Here is a 24,109-nt window from a genome sequence, read left to right as displayed (position 1 = left end):
CAGGCGCTGTGTTCCCGTCAGCCGGACCATCCTGACCTCGACGATAGACGTCCAGTTCACCTTCCTCCAGTTCTTCTCTCGCCGACGACTGTCCCTCCCAACGACATCTTCGGAAAGGGGATGAGGACGCGCTGACCGATGGGCCGGCAACCTGCCGCCCGACCGCCGGGACCCAGACTTCCGACCGGACCTGTTGCCTCGACGTCGCTGCAGATCTAGTCGTCCGTCTAGACGATCCTGACGAAGCCTGCCCCCTGGCCGGAACATCACCATGCGGGGCGGCCGTACTTTGCTCTCGACATCTTCCATCTGATGGGGGAGGGGTGACAGGGAGCCCGGCCTGCGACTCCCTGCTTACCGCCGGACCCCGTCGCGGCCTGGGATTCCTGCCAGGACGCAGGGCCTGGGAAGGGGCGGTCCTCCCAGCTGCCTGGCCTGCAGCGTCCGGGATCGGGCTCCCTCTGCGACGCCGTGTCCGCGGGACTACCTCCGGACTAAGGCGCTCTGGAGGTCGGGACCGCCGAGAGGGACGGGTCGACACAGCCTGCATCGCCGTCACCCCTGCCACCGCTCTCTGCCTGCCCAGCGCAGGAGCGGTTGTTGCCGACTCCCCCCCCGCCGCCATAGCCATGCTCGTAGGGGGGCCGGGGGAGGGGAGCCTGTCCCTTACAACAGACCCCGAACGCCGTGCCCGACGTGGCGAAACGGCGTCCGGGATCCGCGTTAATGCAGCCACGGTCTCCTCCAGCCATCCGGGACCGTGGTGCACAGCAGCGGCGCGCAGCCGCTCTAAAATCAAGGCCTCTGCCATTACTAAAAAACCGGGCAACGGGGAGCTTTGCTTACTGTGTGTTACTCCTCCCGCTGCTTCCGGCTCAATGCCGAGAAACAGCGGGAAGCGCAGTAACGGCCCCCCCGCCCCCCTTAACTCCTCCCCGTCCCTCCTTCAGCTCCTTCAACTTTCCCTGACCTCGTAACATTAACCCTTTCCCTACCAGGACGGTCATGTCGGCTTCCCTTAAGCCTGCAGCTGCGTCCAGCCTCTTCTTACCTGTGCCGCTGAGTGCAGCATGTAATGGGCACAGCAGCACAAACCCTGGGGCACTTTACATTTTTTTTCTACCCTCCTCCGTTATTTAGATATCGGTGCCGTTATATTTGGCACCCGATATTTAAATAACCCCTTGAACTGTCAATGGGGCGTGTAATGGCAAGGGGATGTGTTACTATCGCTGTGACACTGTCCAATCAGATATGGACAGTGTCACAGCAAGAGCTGGAGAGAGGAGAGCGTGTGGGAAAAGAAAGAATGTGAAGTGTCCCAGGGTTTGTGCAGCCTTCCCCATTACATGCTGTACCCAGCTGCACATGTATGGGCAGGTGAAAGGTTCTCTTTAACCGTACCTCCATGGAAGACTCGAGACCAAAGGTCGGATAAATTGGCCAAACCACAAAGACACACATCTCAATAAAAAACAGGCAGGCGGAAATACTGTTTCTTCGCTGCCCATGCTGCAAAAGCCCAGGAACTCCAAGAAGAGGGAGGAGTTTTATTAACGCTAGATCCCGCCTACCCTCCGCCCACTCTCCCCAGATGCCTCCCTAAAATTTTGGCCAAGTTCCCTCCCTCCTAGCTATCGCATGAAGGCCTTTCTTTGTGCCTGTGCTGACTCTTCCTCCGCTCCTCCTTGGTGGTGCCGGCACTTTTTGATCCTCCCAGACTGGTTTTCAGGAAAACCCAGCTCACAGACCCTCCCAGATGGCAGCTGCCGGCTGTCCTGTAGCGATCTGAGCTGCAGGTTATGCAACTGTTTCAGCCGCATTTTTATGCCCTCTCTTTATATTGTGTGTGAGCCCCTGAAAAGCTGGGTGACACCAGGCTCATAGTGAAGCCACACAGCTTTCCTGGGCTCTTGGTGCCCTCTCCAGAGAACTGACTGGAAATTCAGACAATTTCCGATTTTTCCGCTTTTTACAAGATGTGCCATGTTCACTAAATACTGAGTGATACAAGTGAATTTGGCGCAAAATTAACAGGCACAAAATACTACTCCTACATACAAGACTATCTATAGGAAATCCTCTCATGATAAATGTCCCCAATGAGATTCATGAAATCTGCCTAACAGAAAAGTTGTCTTTGTTGCCCTCCATAGAAACCAATCACAGCACAGCTTTAACCCCTTAACGCACCATGACGTAACTGTACGTCATGGTGAGCAGTGAGTTCGCGCACCTTGACGTACAGTTACGTCAGTGCTTTGACAGTTAACCGCCGCGCGGCGCTACACCGCAGCGGCGGTTAACTGTGCAGGGTGTCAGCCCTGCTCTCCCCGTTGCCGATCAGCGGCCTGTCGCTGCTGATATTGGCAGTTAACCCCTTAATTGCGGCGCTCGATTTTGAACGCCACAATTAAGGTCTTTAGCGCCGATCGGCAGCCCCCATGTGAAATCACGGGGGCTGGCGATGGTACCTATGGCAACCGGACGCCAGACAATGGCTTCCGGGTTGCCATGTACAGAAGCCTATGAGGACCACCCCGAGGGTGGTCGTCGTAGGCTTCCTGTCAGTGTGACTGTCTCGTCACAATGACAGTTGAAATGCATTACACTACGTGTGTAGTGTAATGTATTCCAGCAGCGATCAGAGCTGCAAGTCTAAGTGTCCCCTAGTGGGACAAGTGAAAAAAGTAAAAAAAAGAATAAAAATGTTTTAAAAAAAGTGTAAAAATAAAAGTTATAAGTGACATAAACAAGAACTGCTTTTCTTTTTTTCCTATAATAAGTCTTTCATTATAGGAAAAAAAATGAACACGTAAAAAAAAGTACACATATTTGGTATCACCGCGTTCGTAACGACCCCAACTATAAAACTATAATATTATTTTTCCCACACAGTGAACGCCGCAAAAAAAATAAACGAAAAACAATGCCAGAATCACTATTTTTTGGTCACCACCCCTCACAAAATATGTAATAAAAGTGATCAAAAAGTCGCATGTAAGCCAAAATAGTACTGATACAAACTACAACCCATCCCGCAAAAAACAAGCCCTTACACAGCTTTTTTGACTGAAAAATAAAAAAGTTATGGCTCTCAGAATATGGTGACACAGAAAATACATTATTTTCTAAATAAGTTATTTTATTGCTCAAACGCTGCAAAACATAAAAAAACGTATATACATATGGTATCGCCGTAATCGTACCGACCCGCAGAATAAAGTATAATAGTCATTTATAGCCCAGGGTAAACACCGTCAAAAATAAATAAAAATCATTGTCAGAATTGATGGTTTTTGGTCACCTGGCTTGCCGAAAAATTGAATAAAAAGTGATCAACAAAATCGCATGTACCCCAAAATGGTACCAATGAAAAATACAGATTGTCCTGCAACAAATAAGCCCTCACATGGCTCCGGTGGTGAAAAAATAAAAAAAGTTCCGGCTCCCAGATTATGGCGATGCAAAATGTGCAGAGCGTTCCAAAAGTGGATAAGATCGGGCACCATTTATCAGTGCGACACCGGCCACATATCTGTGGATTATTATTTATTTACCCCATTATTATACCCTCTTATTATGCCCCTGATGTACTCTGCCCAGCCTACATGTGCCCCAACATTATAAACTGAAATACCAGCAAAACGCCAGAGCTACTACCAAGCAAAATATGCGCTCCAAAAGCCAAATGGCGTCCCTCCCTTCTGAGCCCTACAGCGTGCCCAAACAGCCGTTTATGTCCACCGATATGGCATCGTACCAAAAAATGGTACCAATAAAAACGACAGCTCGTCCCGCAAAAAATAAGCCCCCACACCGCTCTATTGACAGAAAAATAAAAAAGTAGTGGCTCTTGGAAAGCGGGGAGGAAAAACGAAAAAGCAAAACATGAATCAGTTCGTAAAGGGTTAATTACTTTCTAATGAAAAAACATTTATGACCACATGTGGGGTATTGCCGTACTCGGGAGAAATTGCTTTACAAACGTTGGGGTGCATTTTCTCGTTTATCCTTTGTGAAATTGAAAAAATTCAACATTTTAGTGGAAATAATGTTGATATTAATTTTCACGGCCTAATTCTAATAAATTCTGCAAAAGACGTGTGGGGCCTAAATGCTCACTATACCCCTAGATAGATTCCTTAAGTGGTGTAGTTTCCCAAATGGGGTTACTTTTGGGGGGCTTCCACTGTTTCTGTCTCTCAGGGGCTTTGCAAATTCGACATGACACCCAAAAACATTCCAGCAAAATTTGAGCTCCAAAAGCCAAATAGCGCTCCTTCCCTTCTAAGCCCCGGTGTGGGTCCAAACAGTAGTTTATTACCACATATGGGGTATTTACGTAATCAGGAGAAATTGTTTTACAAATGTTGGGGCGCTTTTTCTCCTTTATTCCTTGTAAAAATTAAAAATGGCTACCTTTTTTCAGAAAAAAAGGAGATTTTCATCTTCACATACTAATTCAAACAAATTTAGCAAAAAAACTGTGGGTTCAAAATGCTAACTATACCCTTAGATAAATTCCTTGAGGGGTATAGTTTCCAAAATGGGGTCACTATTGGGGGGTTTCCACGGTTTTCTTCCCTCCAGTGCATTGCAAACGCGACACGGCACTGAAAACTATTCCAGCAAAATCAGAAATCCAAAATCCAAATGGTGCTCCTTCTCTTCTGAGGCCTGCTGTGGGTCCAAACAGCAATTTATTACCACATATGGGGTATTGCTATAATCGGAAGACATTGCTTTACATATGTTGGGGTGTTTTTTCTACTTTATTCCTTGTAAAAATTTAACATTTCCTAATTTTTTCACAAAAAAAGTAGATTTTCACCTTCACATACTAATTCAAATAAATTTAGCAAAAAAACTGTGGGTTCAAAATGCTAACTATACCCATAGATAAATTCCTTGAGGGGTATAGTTTCCAAAATGGGGTCACTTTTGGGGTGTTTCCACTGTTTTGGCAGCACAAGGCCTCCTCACACCTGACATGGTACCTAAAATATATTCTAATAAAATAGAGGCCCAAAATCCACTAGGTGCTCCTTTGCTTCTGAGGCCTGTGTTTCAGTCCATGACCGCGCTAGGGCCACATGTGGGGTATTTCTAAAAACTGCAGAATCTGGGCAATAAATATTGAGTTGCATTTCTTGGGTAAAACCTTCTGTGGTACAGAAAAAATTTATTACAAATGAATTTTTGAAGGAAAAAAAATGAAATTTGTAAATTTCACCTCTACTTTGCTTTAATTCCTGTGAAACGCCTAAAGGGCTAAAATACTTTGTGAATGCTGTTTTGAATACTTTGATGGGTGCAGTTTTCAAAATGGGGTGATTTATGGTGACTTTCTAATATATAAGGCCCTCAAAGCCATTTCAGAACTGAACTGGTCCCTGAAAAAATAGCCTTTTGAAATTTTCTTGAAAATATGAGAAATTGCTGCTAAAGTTCTAAGCGTTGTAACGTCCTAGAAAAATAAAAGAATGTTCAAAAAACGACGCAAACATAAAGTAGACATATGGGAAATATAAACTAGTATGTATTTTGTGTGGTATTACTATCTGTTTTACAAGTAAATACATTAAAATTTAGAAAAATGCTAATTTTTGCTAATTTTCTCTAAATTTTGGCGTTTCTTACAAATAAATATTGAATTTAATGACAAAATTTTTTCAGTATCATAAAGTACAACATGTCACGAGAAAACAATCCCAGAATCGCTTGGATAGGTAAAAGCATTCTGGAGTTATTACCACATAAAGTGACACATGTCAGATTTGCAAAAATGGGGCTGGTCCTGAAGGCCAAAACAGGCTTAGACACTAAGGGGTTAATGTCTTATAGTGCTCTTGAAAAATTAAAGCTGCACTGTGATTGGTTGCTATTGGCATGTTTTCATGAATCCTATGGGGGAGATTGATTATTACTGTCTTGAACTTAGACCAGACAAGCAAAAACTGCGCCAAATCTATCACAATGGCGCACGCTATATCATAAATTTAGTACATCTGTCTAGACATGTAAGACACTTTTCTCCTCCTTATGTCACCTCATGGCTGGTGTACTTAAGATATGATAGATAGATAGATAGATAGATAGATAGATAGATAGATAGATAGATAGATAGATAGATAGATAGATAGATAGATAGATAGATAGATAGATAGATAGATAGATAGATAGATAGATGATAGATAAATATGGCACTGAAACATTCGAGTTGAGCAGGAGGTCACGTGGCTGACGGTGCAGATAACCGCAGTCTGTACATTTATACCGATATCTAGTAAATCTCCATCTACATCCTCTATAAATAACATACACTGTATTATAAAGAAGTGATATTATAAACTCCATTGTCCATAATAGAGGCGGACGATCAAAAAGATGGAAATGAAAGACACAATGTGAGTTTATAAGTCAGGATGTTTATTATGTTGCACACAGGAATAGGTATCATGTATGGAGGATGATATTGCTGCACATATCCGGTGACTGATCGCTGATGGTGGAAATCTAAAGAAAAGGAAATTAAAAAAACCTGTGGTTAGTGTCACAATTCTAGTATCAATGTATTTATATAGAAGGGGCAAAAACGTATCATCTGTCAGTAGATGAAGAACTAACTGGAACAGTAAGAAGAGTCACCAGATTTTATGTCCTTGTCTTCATCTCTGTTTGATAGTTTACATGTATGTATAAAAACATTGTAATATTCGTGCATCCTCTGAACTGCTAATTCCGGAGTATTGGATGATTAAGCCAAATATAAAATAAATAATAGATCCACTTAAAATTAATTATGTACCGAGCCTTCAAGCAGAGGCCTACAACTACTACTGGTACTGGTATGGTGAAATGTTAATATCTGGACAGCATTCAAATTTCTATTTGTGGGACACTTCTAAGTCCCAGCCCTATCTGCCCAGGAACGCCCACAAAGTGTCACAGAAACGCCCATTTGGAGCACATTTGCATAGGCCCATCCCACATTGTGGTTTGCTATACTAGACAATCCTGTAAAAAACTAGTTTATTGGATAATATGGTCTACGCTACATGACAACATCATGACACAGGCATTCCTGCGCCCCATAGGAGGTCTGTGATAGGTAATGTAGTGACTCATAGATAATTACATTACATTCATTTTAGGTGGATCCAATGTATCATTAAGATCTATCAACCCCCCAATTGAATGGCCATCAGACTGCGTGCCGGACTATCAGGTTAGTGTTATGATAATCTGGCATGGCTGTTTTTGGTTTCATACTAGATTATCAGTCTTTTCCCGATCATTCGTTTTCTTTCCCTTCTTGAGCAGTATCTTACAATAATAAACTCAGTAAATGTAGACATTGAGTAAAACTTACCATTGAATGGAAGGAAACTCCTGACGAAATGTGTCAATCACCTGAAGAGTCAAAAAGAAATAAGAAATGTAAGTGACTTATTAAAAACACGAAATAAGAATTCGGGATAATATCATCCCAGTAATAGATATTTGTCAATTACAAGATTTATTCTTCGTACTTACTTTATAGATTGTGCTCTGATACCAGGTTCCTAGAAACAAGACCCTCCACCTTCCTAGAATGGTACAAGGAATGGTAATAAGTCTGTCATGGACTCGGTGGAGGTCTGGTGTGCTTTATTGTCTTATCTGGAAACAAGACTGAGCCTCTTCGGGCATGGACAGCTGGCCAATCAGATGATGACTCCGGGGCATGTAGTATGTCATAGCCAGGGATGACCCAGGTAAACTACAGCTGTGGATCAGCCAGGAGGTGTCTTCAGAAGTGCTCGATGGGGACAAGGCAGCACAATCAGCTGATACGATGGTGGAATACCTCTATAAAGGAGATTTGTTCACAATGTAGGTGTTAATATGATGTAATATTCCAAGCCCTCATGTGGTGGTTGTTAGACAGGGATGCAGAAGGTGGACAAGGTGGTTCCTCAAATCCTTGGTGTTTCTCAGATCTTGGAGACACAGTGAATTTTATGGCGTTGCAGATTTTAGTAGCACAGTGTTGTTATAGACGTTATGAAACTTTAGTTGACTTTGCACTGGGACGAGGAGAATCTTCTTAGCCGGGTGTCTGGATAGATGGGGCTGACGTGGTAGTTCTCCGACCACTCAGGACACACAAAACTAAATTCATTGAAAAGTTTCTGATCTTTAGCTTTAATTGTGGCGTTATGGTCCCTAGTACAGGGCGCAGGCCTGATGTCACTAATATTCAGATCCACAAACTCAGTCACCAGTATATCCGGGGGTGCCGCTCGTCCAGCCTCTACTTCTTGCCAGTTGGTGGTAGAGAAGAATGGATGTTCTCGGATGTTTTCTGTCACTCCCAGACGTTCAAACTGGTTCTTACACAACAGCCGCTTGATTATATCCACGGTGTCAGAGGATAAAGACGTTGGATACTGTGGAACATAGTTCAGGACCGAGGCCTCGATCTCTGATTTTGTGTTCCCAGGAAAGGGGTCTTTATTGGTGACCATGTTATAGAGGATGACTCCAAATGCAAACCAATCGACCCCTGTTCCATATTCCTCACACCCGATCATTTCTGGGGCTCCATATCCTAGTGTTCCACCACAGGGGTCTGTTGTTCTTCCAAAGACATTTGTTATTGCCAGTCCAAAATCTGTGATCTTCACATGTCCATCTGATGTTAATAAGACGTTATTTGGCTTTAGATCCCTGTGGATGATGCCTTTGTTATGGAGGAATTGCACCCCACAAACCAGCTCTGCTGCAATAAACTTCACGGTGTTTAATTCCAGTGGAAAGTTATTCTCAGTAAATGTATCGAGGTCACCCCCACTGGCCAGTTCCATGACGTAATACACGTGGTTCTTACTGTGGAACGCTGCAAGTCCGTGGATCAGAAAGCGGCTCTCGTGTGATAGACCAAGTATGTCCCGCTCTACGAAAGTATGGCCTAGTTCTGTGAAATCGCTTTTGCCCGTCTTTTTAATGGCGACAAGTTCTTTACGGATTTTGTCTTTTGCAAGAGTTACTTCGCCATAGGAGCCTTTACCAAGTTCACGATGGAAGGTAAAGGAATTCAAGCTTAGAGGAACAGTGGCTGTCCTAGTCTCCTCACGAGATGGTCCAGGCTTTTCATTGAGGATGGTTGTTGCATCCTGGCTCCCTGATGTTTTTTCTTTGGAAGATCTCAGAGATGTTTTTAGTTTTTTATTTGATTCCTGGTTCTCGTCTGCTGTTCTCTTTCTCTTAGGTGCAGCCGGTGTCTCTTTCTCCTGCTTAGATGGTGCAGGTTGTTCCCCTTCAGCTTTTTTCTCCAGTTCATCCAGACTATTTGATATTTTTCCTTTAGATTTCTTTGCTTTCTTTCCAGAAGGTTCCTTCTCCTCTGTCATCCTCTTTCTCTTACGCTGTGTCTCCTTTTTTGCTGTCCCCTTTTTGTCCCTATCTTTTTCCTCCTCCTTGATCTTGGACCCTTTTTTGCCTATTGGGTTGAGAAAATAAGTATTTATTATTAGTATTTTTCTATGTGTAATGTAAATAACAATGGTTTTTCAAATAACTTTTCATTTTTGGAACGTAATTAGGACACTGGGGGAGATTTATTCATTCTGTCATAAAGGAAGACAGGATAAAACTAAACTAGACTGGGAGAAATTGTGCTAGATTTATCACAATGGCGCACGCTGTATGATAAATTTGGCTCATCTTGCTAACCATGTTAGACCTTTTTTTCTTACTTATGCCACCTCATGGCTCACCTACTTTACATCGATATTTTGCAAAAAAAAAAAAAGGTGTACACCAGTGATAAATCTGGCGGATTTTACAATGAGTCTTTGTCACTCCCCTTTTTTTTAGACACTTTCAAAACTGTCAAAGAAGGTGAAAAAGTGTCTAAAACATAATAATAATAATTTGACACACCCCATTTATGCCACTTTTTAGGCGCAATTTTTGGCGGAAGTCTTACGCATTTTGCATACTAAATTTTCCTCTATTGGGACTCATTTATCAAAGCTGTCTTATAGAAAACAGGCCTTATTGCCCATAGTGTCAGAATGCGAGATCTCATCATAACTAGCGAGATCTCGTGTTCTGATACTGTATGCTGTCACATAGGGTTCGTGGACCCACTGGGCCGAACTGCCTTGGCGGTATGGCAGCTGGCTAACAGGGCGCAGGTCACTGTCTATAGTGCGTATAGGGTACCTGTGGCAGCTCGGACAGTAGTAAGACTAGGCAGCGTGTAGACGTCAGGCGTGGAGTAGCAGGACAGGCGTGGAATACAGCACAGCACGACTACAGCACAGCACTTGACCAGGATAGCATGGGATACAGGAAATGGGAACACTGGGAACTGGAAAATACTAGGAGGCCATTTGCATAGACAAACTAGGATACGACAAACAACGCTCAGGCAAGGATCAGAATGGCAGGGGCCTTCTTATAGTCCAGGCAATCATGTGAGTTGAGGATGATGATTGTTTTCATGTGCGCGCGCTGGCCCTTTAAGAGCGGGCACGAGCGTGACTGGAGCGGAACACAGCGGACTGGAGCGGAAGTTAGCGCTGGCGTCTCCTAGGAAGGAGATGGGGACCAGCGCTCACAGATGCATGGCTGCGGGCGTCGAAGGGTAAGTAAACTCGACAGCCCGCGGCCATAGACGCTACATATGCCACTGGGGGGTTATGGGAAGGTGCGCTAGGCGTGCCGTGACCAGCCTTACAGGAAGTTCGGAGCCAGACCCTGCGGTGGAACAGCTTATTTACATATTGTTGATACGCTCTGTAAGTTGTTTTTTTTTTTTTACATTTTATTAGTTATATTCCCCAAAAAATTTGTGGTGGAAAACATTTTACAATAATAAACATAGATGAGTTCCCCATGATAGGTCCTCTGTAAACAAGAGTAAACCAAGCTCTATTATAGTAAGTGCACATGTCTATTTTCTGTACAATAGAAAGCTTGTCTATGCTGCACAGACTTGTTTTCGGTTCTGCCCATGAGGTAGCAAGAAATGATCATTCAGAAAGAATCATGCAGCTTTGGGATATATAACCAAATTACCAAAGAATTAAAAACATGAGAATAAAAAGATTGTAAGTTTTATGCATGTATCCGTGTAGGTTAGAGGGATAGCGATCAATCTGTCTATACAGGCCGATATACCCCAAGAATGATATATTATATCCTTTATTGCCATAGCTAAGTTTTGTGTACCTCTTGGCTGAACTATTCAGTAAATACTACTTTTGTATGGTGGTTACCAACTCTGATATGAGATATGGGCGCTATGCGTGCACACTATGTCTAGTTATGAGGTTATTTGTCCCGTAGGAGTCTATGGACATTGTATGGATTTATATGACTAGAACTTGCTTGTACATTCAGAGTTCTTACCTGATGTCCTGATCTTCTCGTCCATCAGGCTGATGTTACTGGGTCCTGGGAGGTCTTGTGAACTTCTCCGTCCAATGATGGCTAAGAGCCAGTTCTTTATGCTCCTCTTAGCTGTAAGTCCGGTATTCTCCATTTTAGTCTTCTTAGTCCCCTCTCCTTCTTTACTCCCCTCACTCTCCTTCCCTCTTTCTCCTCCTTCTTCCATATTCCTCTTTCTCTTCATTTTGTGTCAAAAACGGTAATCGCAATAGAAAGAACAATCCAAAAATTGTCCAGGAGCACTCACATGTATCTCTGCTAACTCGCAGCATGCAAATGCAATGTTTCTGGCCAGTGCACCTGTATAGATGAGCGCATGGGGCATTGTGATGTCATCAGCTATGTATTAAGGTAGCCCACCTGTGACCTTTAGGCATTGTGATGTCATCAGCTATGTCTTAAGGTGGCCCAGCTGCCAACCCCAGGCATTGTGATGTCATTAGCTATGTCTTAAGGGGGCCCACCTACCAACCTCAGGCATTGTGATGTCATCACAATGTTTTAAGGTGGCCCAGCTGCCGCTCCGGGCACGTAATTACCAGCCATACGATCTGAGTGTAATAAACAGAATAGATATAATACATGTCTATGGTATAAGCATCTCCCTGTCTTAACCACATGTTAGCATTTGCACCAGTTGAAAACAGTTGAAAAATACTAATTCATGGTGCACAAGAATTTCTCTTTCACTCTTCAAAAAGAGGTTCTGCAGCAGCTGATATGTGTATTATAAGGAATGAGGTACCCCCTGCTATAAATAATAAATAATTTTAGAAGTCACCCTGGAGTTCCATGACTGGTCTTAATGCACTTTACCCGCACCATACGTACACTCATTACGCCCCTCTCGGCCTCGCCCTTATCCCCTCCTGTATTAACGTTATTGGAAGCCGTAATCCATGGTAATTCAATATATATAACAGAAGTACTTAGCTCAGACCCCAAACGACTCCAAAATTATTTCAGACCCCAGACTCAGGGACTCCAAAGTGAATTAAAACCCTAGACTTAGAGACCCTAAAATGAATTCTGAACCCACACTCAGGCAGCCCCCAAATTACTATAGAGCCCAAGTCATTTAGTATGTGAAAATAACTCCCCATAACTAGTCTCATTTAAAGAGAACCTTTCACCTCCCCATACCTGTGCCGCTGAGTGCAGCATGTAATGGGCACAGCAGCACAAACCCTGGGGCACTTTACATTTTTTTTTCTACCCTCCTCCGTTATTTAGATATCGGTGCCGTTATATTTGGCACCCGTTATTTAAATAACCCCCTGAACTGTCAATGGGGCGTGTAATGGCAAGGGGGCGTGTTACTATCGCTGTGACACTGTCCAATCAGATATGGACAGTGTCACAGCAAGAGCTGGAGAGAGGAAAGCGTGTGGGAAAAGAAAGAATGTGAAGTGCCCCAGGGTTTGTGCAGCCTTCCCCATTACATGCTGTACCCAGCTGCACATGTATGGGCAGGTGAAAGGTTCTCTTTAACCGTACCTCCATGGAAGACTCGAGACCAAAGGTCGGATAAATTGGCCAAACCACAAAGACACACATCTCAATAAAAAACAGGCAGGCGGAAATACTGTTTCTTCGCTGCCCATGCTGCAAAAGCCCAGGAATTCCAAGAAGAGGGAGGAGTTTTATTAACGCTAGATCCCGCCTACTCTCCGCCCACTCTCCCTAGATGCCTCCCTAAAATTTTGGCCAAGTTCCCTCCCTCCCAGCTATCGCATGAAGGCCTTTCTTTGTGCCTGTGCTGACTCTTCCTCCGCTCCTCCTTGGTGGTGCCGGCACTTTTTGATCCTCCCAGGCTGGTTTTCAGGAAAACCCAGCTCACAGACCCTCCCAGATGGCAGCTGCCGGCTGTCCTGTAGCGATCTGAGCTGCAGTTTATGCAACTGTTTCAGCCGCATTTTTCTGCCCTCTCTTTATATTGTGTGTGAGCCCCTGAAAAGCTGGGTGACACCAGGCTCATAGTGAAGCCACACAGCTTTCCTGGGCTCTTGGTGCCCTCTCCAGAGAACTGACTGGAAATTCAGACAATTTCAGATTTTCCCGATTTTTACAAGATGTGCCATGTTCACTAAACACTGAGCGATACTTTAGTGAATTTGGCGCAAAATTAACAAGCACAAAATAATACTCCTACATACAAGACTATCTATAGGAAATCCTCTCATGATAAATGTCCCCAATGAGATTCATGAAATCTGCCTAACAGAAAAGTTGTCTTTGTTGCCCTCCATAGCAACCAATCACAGCACAGCTTTAATGTCTTATAGTGCTCTTGAAAAATTAAAGCTGCACTGTGATTGGTTGCTATTGGCATGTTTTCATGAATCCTATGGGGGAGATTGATTATTACTGTCTTGAACTTAGACCAGACAAGCAAAAACTGCGCCAAATCTATCACAATGGCGCACGCTATATCATAAATTTAGTACATCTTTCTAGACATGTAAGACACTTTTCTCCTCCTTATGTCACCTCATGGCTGGTGTACTTAAGATATGATAGATAGATGATAGATAGATAGATAGATAGATAGATAGATAGATAGATAGATAGATAGATAGATAGATAGATAGATAGATAGATAGATAGATAGATAGATAGATAGATAGATAGATAGATAGATAGATAGATAGATAGATAAATATGGCACTGAAACATTCGAGTTGAGCAGGAGGTCACGTGGCTGGCGGTGCAGATAACCGCAGTCTGTACATTTATACCGATATCTAGTAAATCTCCATCTACATCCTCTATAAATAACATACACTGTATTATAAAGAAGTGATATTATAAACTCCATTGCCCATATTAGAGGCGGACGATCAAAAAGATGGAAATGAAAGACACAATGTGAGTTTATAAGTCAGGAGGTTTATTATGTTGCACACAGGAATAGGTATCATGTATGGAGGATGATATTGCTGCACATATCCGGTGACTGATCGCTGATGGTGGAAATCTAAAGAAAAGGAAATTAAAAAACCTGTGGTTAGTGTCACAATTCTAGTATCAATGTATTTATATAAAAAAGGGGCAAAAACGTATCATCTGTCAGTAGATGAAGAACTAACTGGAACAGTAAGAAGAGTCACCAGATTTTATGTCCTTGTCTTCATCTCTGTTTGATAGTTTACATGTATGTATAAAAACATTCTAATAATCGTGCATCCTCTGAACCGCTAATGCCGGAGTATTGGATGATTAAGCCAAATATAAAATAAATAATAGATCCACTTAAAATTAATTATGTACCGAGCCTTCAAGCAGAGGCCTACAACTACTACAGGTACTGGTATGGTGAAATGTTAATATCTGGACAGCATTCAAATTTCTATTTGTGGGACACTTCTAAGTCCCATCCCTATCTGCCCAGGAACGCCCACAAAGTGTCACAGAAACGCCCATTTGGAGCACATTTGCATAGGCCCATCCCACATTGTGGTTTGCTATACTAGACAATCCTGTAAAAAACTAGTTTATTGGATAATATGGTCTACGCTACATGACAACATCATGACACAGGCATTCCTGCGCCCAGTGGCGGATTATCATATGGGCGATTCGGGCGGCCGCCCGGGGCCCGAGGCTCCCAGGGGGCCCATGGCAGCCCGAACCGCACATCATCTTGCAAAGTTACTTATTCAGCGCGCTAGCGCTGCTAACTAACGAAGATGAGGGGAGGAGCAGGGAATTGGCCGGGAAAGGGGTAGGACACGCCTCCCTGACAAGTGCGGGCCGCCGCCATTGAGTAACAGAACAGCGAGGGACGGCTGTTCTGTTACTCCGAATCTGCAAGACGGTCGGTCACCGGCGCTGAGGTCAGTACAGCAGGCTTATCCTCCTTCCCAACTGGTTCCCGACCGCTGGCTGTATTTTTACGGCCAGCGGTCAGGGACGGGTCCTTAAAACCCGAGCCATAGACTTTCTACGGCTCGGGTTTTAACTTGCTGCCCGCGCGATCGGGTCTCCGGCTGTCAGTGACTGCCGGGGACCCTGAGGAAAAGACAGAAGCAGCTTTCGCTGCTTCTGTCTTCTCCGATGTCTTCTTACACAGCGTTCAATGAACGCTGTGTATAGGAATAGAGACAGCAGCAGCGGCGCTGTCTCTATTCCTCCCGGTGATCATGTGACTGTTCACATGATCGCCGGGTGCCGTTAGTGGCAGGCTGCTGCTGGGTCTAACTAGACCCAGCACAGCCCTATTAGTGACAATCGTCACTATGAGAGGGCTGATTTCCCCTGTAACTGGGGCTGCTGTGCAGCCCCAGTTACAGTGGAAAAACATGGTGTAAAAGAAAGAAAAAATATATATAAAGTTCCCCAAAGGTCTTTTTTGACCTTTGAGGAACAGACCACAGTAATAAAAAAATAGGAAAGTAAAGTGCAAAAAAAATGAAATAATAAATACACATAAAATACCCACCCCAATAAAAACCGTCCGTCCCCCCCGCCAATCATTGTTGTAACGCAAGCGCTGACCCAATTACCCTAATATAGACATGTAATATATTAACATTTACGGTAAACAATGACGATTACAAATAAAAGGTCTATTTTAGGGTAAAACTATGTTATTACCCAAAAAAATAGCTGAAACGTAAAAAAGCTTATTTTTTTACTATTATTTTTAAACTTTATGAATAAAAATTCTAAAATAGCAAAAAAGGTGTGTATAAAAACGCTAAAAAAAAAGAAACCTGCATTGTCTACGGAAAAAACGTCGCAAAAATCACGTCGTTTTTATTTCTTTTTTATAAAAATGTGTGTTTGGTGCAACTTTGTAATTACGTTTTATTAAAAAATATTTTCACTTTTTGAGATACAGCTGCTTTGTATCCTGTATCCATCAGGTCAGCAGGACTGACGGGATCAGTGAAACGGGCCCTGCGCTAAATTATAATCTTCGATGTGATAGATTTGAGGTGGATCCTGCGTGTCACTGATCCTGTCAGTCCTGCTGACCTGACGGATACAGGATACAAAGCAGCGGTATCTCAAAAAGTGAAAATATTTTTTAATAAAACGTAATTACAAAGTTGCACCAAACACACATTTTTATAAAAAATAAATAAAAACGACGTGATTTTTGCGACGTTTTTTCCGTAGACAATGCAGGGTTCGTTTTTTATCGTTTTTATACACACCTTTTTTGCTATTTTACAATTTTTATTCATAAAGTTTATCTATATGGGGCTGTGTGTAACGCTCTCTACGGGGAGGATGTGTGATATATAGAGGGGGCTGTGTATGGCGATATCTATGGGGGTGTGTAATATCTACAGGGGCTGTGTGTATGGTGTTTTACAGTGTGTGGTATTATATTCAGGCGCGCAGTGTTTGGTGCTATTATATTTAGGGGTACAGTATGTGGCACCATGATAACTTTATTTTCGTTTATAGGTGTGGAAATGTTGGAAAAGTGAGGAGACGTCTGAGTGGCAAATTCTGCAGAAATGAGTCATGGCCAGGAGAAGTCGTCATGAGCGCTGGACCGGATGGTGAAGAAAAGAGGAAAAAAACTACTAGAATCTGAGACGTCGTCACCTGTGAGTCACTGGATTTATAGAGAATCTGTCACCTCTCCTTACATGTTTATTATAGGAATCCTTGTATTTCACAAAAAGTCTTTCTGCAGTCCAGGACTGATAGACAATTCCCCTTGTCAGGAGGTTGTGTCCCTGCACAGTGTGATACTGTCAGTATGTAGGGACACAGCCCTGTGACAAGGGAAATCGTAACACTGTTAATGCTTGCCCAAAAAAGTAGTGTCAAAAATAGTTACGGCGCGGCAGGGCGGCGGTGAGGAAGGGGGGCCCAAGTTTGGTTAACAGCCCAGGGCCCATGGTCTACTTAATCCGCCACTGCCTGCGCCCCATAGGAGGTCTGTGATAGGTAATGTAGTGACTCATAGATAATTACATTACATTCATTTTAGGTGGATCCAATGTATCATTAAGATCTATCAACCCCCCAATTGAATGGCCATCAGACTGCCTGCCGGACTATCAGGTTAGTGTTATGATAATCTGGCATGGGACTTTTTGGTTTCATACTAGATTATCAGTCTTTTCCCGATCATTAGTTTTCTTTCCCTTCTTGAGCAGTATCTTACAATAATAAACTCAGTAAATGTAGACATTGAGTAAAACTTACCATTGAATGGAAGGAAACTCCTGACGAAATGTGTCAATCACCTGAAGAGTCAAAAAGAAATAAGAAATGTAAGTGACTTAATAAAAACATGAAATAAGAATTCGGGATAATATCATCCCAGTAATAGATATTTGTAAATTACAAGATTTATTCTTCGTACTTACTTTATAGATTGTGCTCTGATACCAGGTTCCTGGAAACAAGACCCTCCACCTTCCTAGAATGGTACAAGGAATGGTAATAAGTCTGTCATGGACTCGGTGGAGGTCTGGTGTGCTTTATTGTCTTATCTGGAAACAAGACTGAGCCTCTTCGGGCATGGACAGCTGGCCAATCAGATGATGACTCCGGGGCATGTAGTATGTCATAGCCAGGGATGACCCAGGTAAACTACAGCTGTGGATCAGCCAGGAGGTGTCTTCAGAAGTGCTCGATGGGGACAAGGCAGCACAATCAGCTGATACGATGGTGGAATACCTCTATAAAGGAGATTTGTTCACAATGTAGGTGTTAATATGATGTAATATTCCAAGCCCTCATGTGGTGGTTGTTAGACAGGAATACAGAAGGTGGACAAGGTGGTTCCTCAAATCCTTGGTGTTTCTCAGAACTTGGAGACACAGTGAATTTTATGGCGTTGCAGATTTTAGTAGCACAGTGTTGTTATAGACGTTATGAAACTTTAGTTGACTGGGCACTGGGACGAGGAGAACCTTCTTAGCCGGGTGTCTGGATAGATGGGGCTGACGTGGTAGTTCTCCGACCACTCAGGACACACAAAACTAAATTCATTGAAAAGCTTCTGATCTTTAGCTTTAATTGTGGTGTTATGGTCCCTAGTACAGGGCGCAGGCCTGATGTCACTAATATTCAGATCCACAGACTCAGTCACCAGTATATCCGGGGGTGCCGCTCGTCCAGCCTCTACTTCTTGCCAGTTGGTGGTAGAGAAGAATGGATGTTCTCGGATGTTTTCTGTCACTCCCAGACGTTCAAACTGGTTCTTACACAGCAGCCGCTTGATTATATCCACTGTGTCAGAGGATAAAGACGTTGGATACTGTGGAACATAGTTCAGGACCGAGGCCTCGATCTCTGATTTTGTGTTCCTAGGAAAGGGGTCTTTATTGGTGACCATGTTATAGAGGATGACTCCAAATGCAAACCAATCGACCCCTGGTCCATATTCCTCACACCCGATCAGTTCTGGGGCTCCATATCCTAGTGTTCCACCACAGGGGTCTGTTGTTCTTCCAAAGACATTTGTTATTGCCAGTCCAAAATCTGTGATCTTCACATGTCCATCTGATGTTAATAAGACGTTATTTGGCTTTAGATCCCTGTGGATGATGCCTTTGTTATGGAGGAATTGCACCCCACAAACCAGCTCTGCTGCAATAAACTTCACGGTGTTTAATTCCAGTGGAAAGTTATTCTCAGTAAATGTATCGAGGTCACCCCCACTGGCCAGTTCCATGACGTAATACACGTGGTTCTTACTGTGGAACGCTGCAAGTCCGTGGATCAGAAAGCGGCTCTCGTGTGATAGACCAAGTATGTCCCGCTCTACGAAAGTATGGCCCAGTTCTGTGAAATCGCTTTTGCCCGTCTTTTTAATGGCGACAAGTTCTTTACGGATTTTGTCTTTTGCTAGAGTTACTTCGCCATAGGAGCCTTTACCAAGTTCACGATGGAAGGTAAAGGAATTCAAGCTTAGAGGAACAGTGGCTGTCCTAGTCTCCTCACGAGATGGTCCAGGCTTTTCATTGAGGATGGTTGTTGCATCCTGACTCCCTGATGTTTTTTCTTTGGAAGATCTCAGAGATGTTTTTAGTTTTTTATTTGATTCCTGGTTCTCGTCTGTTGTTCTCTTTCTCTTAGGTGCAGCCGGTGTCTCTTTCTCCTGCTTAGATGGTGCAGGTTGTTCCTCTTCAGCTTTTTTCTCCAGTTCATCCAGACTATTTGATATTTTTCCTTTAGATTTCTTTGCTTTCTTTCCAGAAGGTTCCTTCTCCTCTGTCGTCCTCTTTCTCTTACGCTGTGTCTCCTTTTTTGCTGTCCCCTTTTTGTCCCTATCTTTTTCCTCTTCCTTGATCTTGGACCCTTTTTTGCCTATTGGGTTGAGAAAATAAGTATTTATTATTAGTATTTTTCTATAACTAAACCAGAATAAGAAACAAGTCACGACCAGGTGTTTGAAAAAATACAAATAATCTTTATTAAAGTCAATTAGACACATGGAGACAACATATAACACTTAGACATAATAAAATGCCATGGACCCTCGAACACAAACGGAATCCGAACGTAAAAGCAGAGTAGCCCCCCAGAAGTAAAAATGGTCTGACACAACCTATATATGGCTAAAGTGCATAAGTACATATTGATAAGCAGGTACTAGGCATGGTACGCTTTGCACAGATGAACACACAAATAAGTATAGAGAATATATATAAGGTACAATCTAAGTAAAAACGACATGTAAAGTAGTATACCTACACCTGCGTATAAGAGGATAAATAGGAGATCAAGACCAGGAGGGGTTAAGCAGAGGTCCCCCTCCTGGTCTTGATCTCCTATTTATCCTCTTATACGCAGGTGTAGGTATACTACTTTACATGTCGTTTTTACTTAGATTGTACCTTATATATATTCTCTATACTTATTTGTGTGTTCATCTGTGCAAAGCGTACCATGCCTAGTACCTGCTTATCAATATGTACTTATGCACTTTAGCCATATATAGGTTGTGTCAGACCATTTTTACTTCTGGGGGGCTACTCTGCTTTTACGTTCGGATTCCGTTTGTGTTCGAGGGTCCATGGCATTTTATTATGTCTAAGTGTTATATGTTGTCTCCATGTGTCTAATTGACTTTAATAAAGATTATTTGTATTTTTTCAAACACCTGGTCGTGACTTGTTTCTTATTCTGGTTTAGTTTTAATTAGTCACTAGGACCACTAGTATCATTCGGGGCATTAGTCGGTTTGTTAAGTAGTATTTTTCTATGTGTAATGTAAATAACAATGGTTTTTCAAATAACTTTTCATTTTTGGAACGTAATTAGGACACTGGGGGAGATTTATTCATTCTGTCCTAAAGGAAGACAGGATAAAACTAAACTAGACTGGAAGAAATTGTGCTAGATTTATCACAATGGCGCACGCTGTATGATAAATTTGGCTCATCTTGCTAACCATGTTAGACCTTTTTCTCTTACTTATGCCACCTCATGGCTCACCTACTTTACATCGATATTTTGCAAAAAAAATAAATGGTGTACACCAGTAATAAATCTGGCGGATTTTACAATGAGTCTTTCACACTCCCCTTTTTTCTAGACACTTTCAAAACTGTCAAAGAAGGTGAAAAAGTGTCTAAAACATAATAATAATAATTTGACACACCACATTTATGCCACTTTTTAGGCGCAATTTGTGCCAGAAGTCTTACGCATTTTGCATACTAAATTTTCCTCTATTGGGACTCATTTATCAAAACTGTCTTATAGAAAACAGGCCTTATTGCCCATAGTGTCAGAATGCGAGATCTCATCATAACTACCGAGATCTCGTGTACTGATACTGTATGCTGTCACATAGGGTTCGTGGACCCACTGGGCCGAACTGCCTTGGCGGTATGGCAGCTGGCCAACAGGACGCAGGTCACTGTCTATAGTGCGTATAGGGTACCTGTGGCAGCTCGGACAGTAGTAAGACAGGCTCGGCTAGGACTAGGCAGCGGGTAGACGTCAGGCGTGGAGTAGCAGGACAGGCGTGGAATACAGCACAGCACGACTACAGCACAGCACTTGACCAGGATAGCATGGGATACAGGATACAGGAAATGGGAACACTGGGAACTGGAAAACACTAGGAGGCCATTTGCATAGACAAACTAGGATACGACAAACAACGCTCAGGCAAGGATCAGAATGGCAGGGGCCTTCTTATAGTCCAGGAAATCATGTGAGTTGAGGATGATGATTGTTTTCATGTGCGCGCGCTGGCCCTTTAAGAGCGGGCACGAGCGTGACTGGAGCGGAACACAGCGGACTTGAGCGGAAGTTAGCGCTGGCGTCTCCTAGGAAGGAGATGGGGACCAGCGCTCACAGATCCATGGCTGCGGGCGTCGAAGGGTAAGTAAACTCGACAGCCCGCGGCCATAGACGCTACATATGCCACTGGGGGGTTATGGGAAGGTGCGCTAGGCGTGCCGTGACCAGTCTTACAGGAAGTTCGGAGCCAGACCCTGCGGTGGAACAGCTTATTTACATATTGTTGATACGCTCTGTAAGTTGTTTGTTTTTTTTTTTACATTTTATTAGTTATATTCCCCAAAAAATTTGTGGTGGAAAACATTTTACAATAATAAGCAGAGATGACTTCCCCATGATAGGTCCTCTGTAAACAAGAGTAAACCAAGCTCTATTATGGTAAGTGCACATGTCTATTTGCTGTACAATAGAAAGCTTGTCTATGCTGCACAGACTTGTTTTCGGTTCTGCCCATGAGGTAGCAAGAAATTATCATTCACAAAGAATCATGCAGCTTTGGGATATATAACCAAATGACCAAAGAATTAAAAACATGAGAATAAAAAGATTGTAAGTTTTATGCATGTATCCGTGTAGGTTAGAGGGATAGCGATCAATCTGTCTATACAGGCCGATATACCCCGATAATTATATATTATATCCTTTATTGCCATAGCTAAGTTTTGTGTACATCTTGGCTGAACTATTCAGTAAATACTACTTTTGTATGGTGGTTACCAACTCTGATATGAGATATGGGCGCTATGCGTGCACACTATGTCTAGTTATGAGGTTATTTGTCCCGTAGGAGTCTATGGACATTGTATGGATTTATATGACTAGAACTTGCTTGTACATTCAGAGTTCTTACCTGATGTCCTGATCTTCTCGTCCATCAGGCTGATGTTACTGGGTCCTGGGAGGTCTTGTGAACTTCTCCGTCCAATGATGGCTAAGAGCCAGTTCTTTATGCTCCTCTTAGCTGTAAGTCCGGTATTCTCCATTTTAGTCTTCTTGGTCCCCTCTCCTTCTTTACTCCCCTCACTCTCCTTCCCTCTTTCTCCTCCTTCTTCCATATTTCTCTTTCTCTTCATTTTGTGTCAAACACGGTAATCACAATAGAAAGAACAATCCAAAAATTGTCCAGGAGCACTCACATGTATCTCTGCTAACTCGCAGCATGCAAATGCAATGTTTCTGGCCAGTGCACCTGTATAGATGAGCGCATGGGGCATTGTGATGTCATCAGCTATGTATTAAGGTAGCCCACCTGTGACCTTTAGGCATTGTGATGTCATCAGCTATGTCTTAAGGTGGCCCAGCTGCCAACCCCAGGCATTGTGATGTCATTAGCTATGTCTTAAGGGGGCCCACCTACCAACCTCAGGCATTGTGACGTCATCACAATGTTTTAAGGTGGCCCAGCTGCCGCTCCGGGCACGTAATTACCAGCCATACGATCTGAGTGTAATAAACAGAATAGATATAATACATGTCTATGGTATAAGCATCTCCCTGTCTTAACCACATGTTAGCATTTGCACCAGTTGAAAACAGTTGAAAAATACTAATTCATGGTGCACAAGAATTTCTCTTTCACTCTTCAAAAAGAGGTTCTGCAGCAGCTGATATGTGTATTATAAGGAATGAGGTACCCCCTGCTTTAAATAATAAATAATTTTAGAAGTCACCCTGGAGTTCCTTGACTGGTCTTAATGCACTTTACCCGCACCATACGTACACTCATTATGCCCCTCTCGGCCTCGCCCTTATCCCCTCCTGTATTAACGTTATTGGAAGCCGTAATCCATGGTAATTCAATATATATAACAGAAGTACTTAGCTCAGACCCCAAACGACTCCAAAATTATTTCAGACCCCAGACTCAGGGACTCCAAAGTGAATTAAAACCCTAGACTTAGAGACCCTAAAATGAATTCTGAACCCACACTCAGGCAGCCCCCAAATTACTATAGAGCCCAAGTCAAGTCATTTAGTATGTGAAAATAACTCCCCATAACTAGTCTCATTTAAAGAGAACCTTTCACCTCCCCGTACCTGTGCCGCTGAGTGCAGCATGTAATGGGCACAGCAGCACAAACCCTGGGGCACTTTAAATTTTTTTTCCTACCCTCCTCCGTTATTTAGATATCGGTGCCATTATATTTGGCACCCGATATTTAAATAACCCCTTGAACTGTCAATGGGGCGTGTAATGGCAAGGGGATGTGTTACTATCGCTGTGACACTGTCCAATCAGATATGGACAGTGTCACAGCAAGAGCTGGAGAGAGGAGAGCGTGTGGGAAAAGAAAGAATGTGAAGTGCCCCAGGGTTTGTGCAGCCTTCCCCATTACATGCTGTACCCAGCTGCACATGTATGGGCAGGTGAAAGGTTCTCTTTAACCGTACCTCCAAGGAAGACTCGAGACCAAAGGTCGGATAAATTGGCCAA

The 24,109-nt window shown here is 43.2% G+C and overlaps 2 protein-coding genes across 2 annotated transcripts; both read right to left on the bottom strand.

The window, feature by feature from the left end:
* Positions 1 to 6,411: 6,411 nt before the first annotated feature.
* LOC142750872 (protein kinase C delta type-like) lies at positions 6,412 to 11,750 on the bottom strand. The gene is made up of 4 exons (XM_075859849.1): positions 11,407 to 11,750; positions 7,540 to 9,487; positions 7,376 to 7,416; positions 6,412 to 6,519 (listed from the first exon to the last, which is right to left on the bottom strand). Exons 1-2 carry the CDS (start codon positions 11,627 to 11,629, stop codon positions 8,058 to 8,060), a joined length of 1,653 nt encoding a protein of 550 aa, XP_075715964.1. The 5' UTR covers positions 11,630 to 11,750; the 3' UTR covers positions 6,412 to 6,519; positions 7,376 to 7,416; positions 7,540 to 8,057.
* A 2,620-nt stretch (positions 11,751 to 14,370) lies between these two features.
* Positions 14,371 to 22,778, bottom strand: LOC142750871 (protein kinase C delta type-like). Its single transcript, XM_075859848.1, has 4 exons — positions 22,526 to 22,778; positions 17,781 to 19,728; positions 17,617 to 17,657; positions 14,371 to 14,422 (listed from the first exon to the last, which is right to left on the bottom strand). The coding sequence occupies exons 1-2, from the start codon at positions 22,746 to 22,748 to the stop codon at positions 18,299 to 18,301; spliced, it is 1,653 nt and encodes a 550-aa protein (XP_075715963.1). The 5' UTR covers positions 22,749 to 22,778; the 3' UTR covers positions 14,371 to 14,422; positions 17,617 to 17,657; positions 17,781 to 18,298.
* Between the last annotated feature and the right edge of the window lie 1,331 nt (positions 22,779 to 24,109).

The sequence above is a fragment of the Rhinoderma darwinii genome, chromosome 3, assembly GCF_050947455.1.
Source record: "Rhinoderma darwinii isolate aRhiDar2 chromosome 3, aRhiDar2.hap1, whole genome shotgun sequence".
Classification (NCBI taxonomy): Eukaryota; Metazoa; Chordata; class Amphibia; order Anura; family Rhinodermatidae; genus Rhinoderma; species Rhinoderma darwinii.
This window is presented reverse-complemented; position numbering and strand designations above follow the sequence as displayed.

What these genes read in the sequence shown, in the direction of transcription:
- LOC142750872 (XM_075859849.1), bottom strand. Translation starts at nt 11,629, where the DNA reads ATGAAGAGAAAGAGGAATATGGAAGAAGGAGGAGAAAGAGGGAAGGAG. An exon ending in CGAGAAGATCAGGACATCAG is followed by an intron (nt 9,488 to 11,406) that starts GTAAGAACTCTG and finishes TCAACCCAATAG; the next exon opens with GCAAAAAAGGGTCCAAGATC.
- LOC142750871 (XM_075859848.1), bottom strand. Translation starts at nt 22,748, where the DNA reads ATGAAGAGAAAGAGAAATATGGAAGAAGGAGGAGAAAGAGGGAAGGAG. An exon ending in CGAGAAGATCAGGACATCAG is followed by an intron (nt 19,729 to 22,525) that starts GTAAGAACTCTG and finishes TCAACCCAATAG; the next exon opens with GCAAAAAAGGGTCCAAGATC.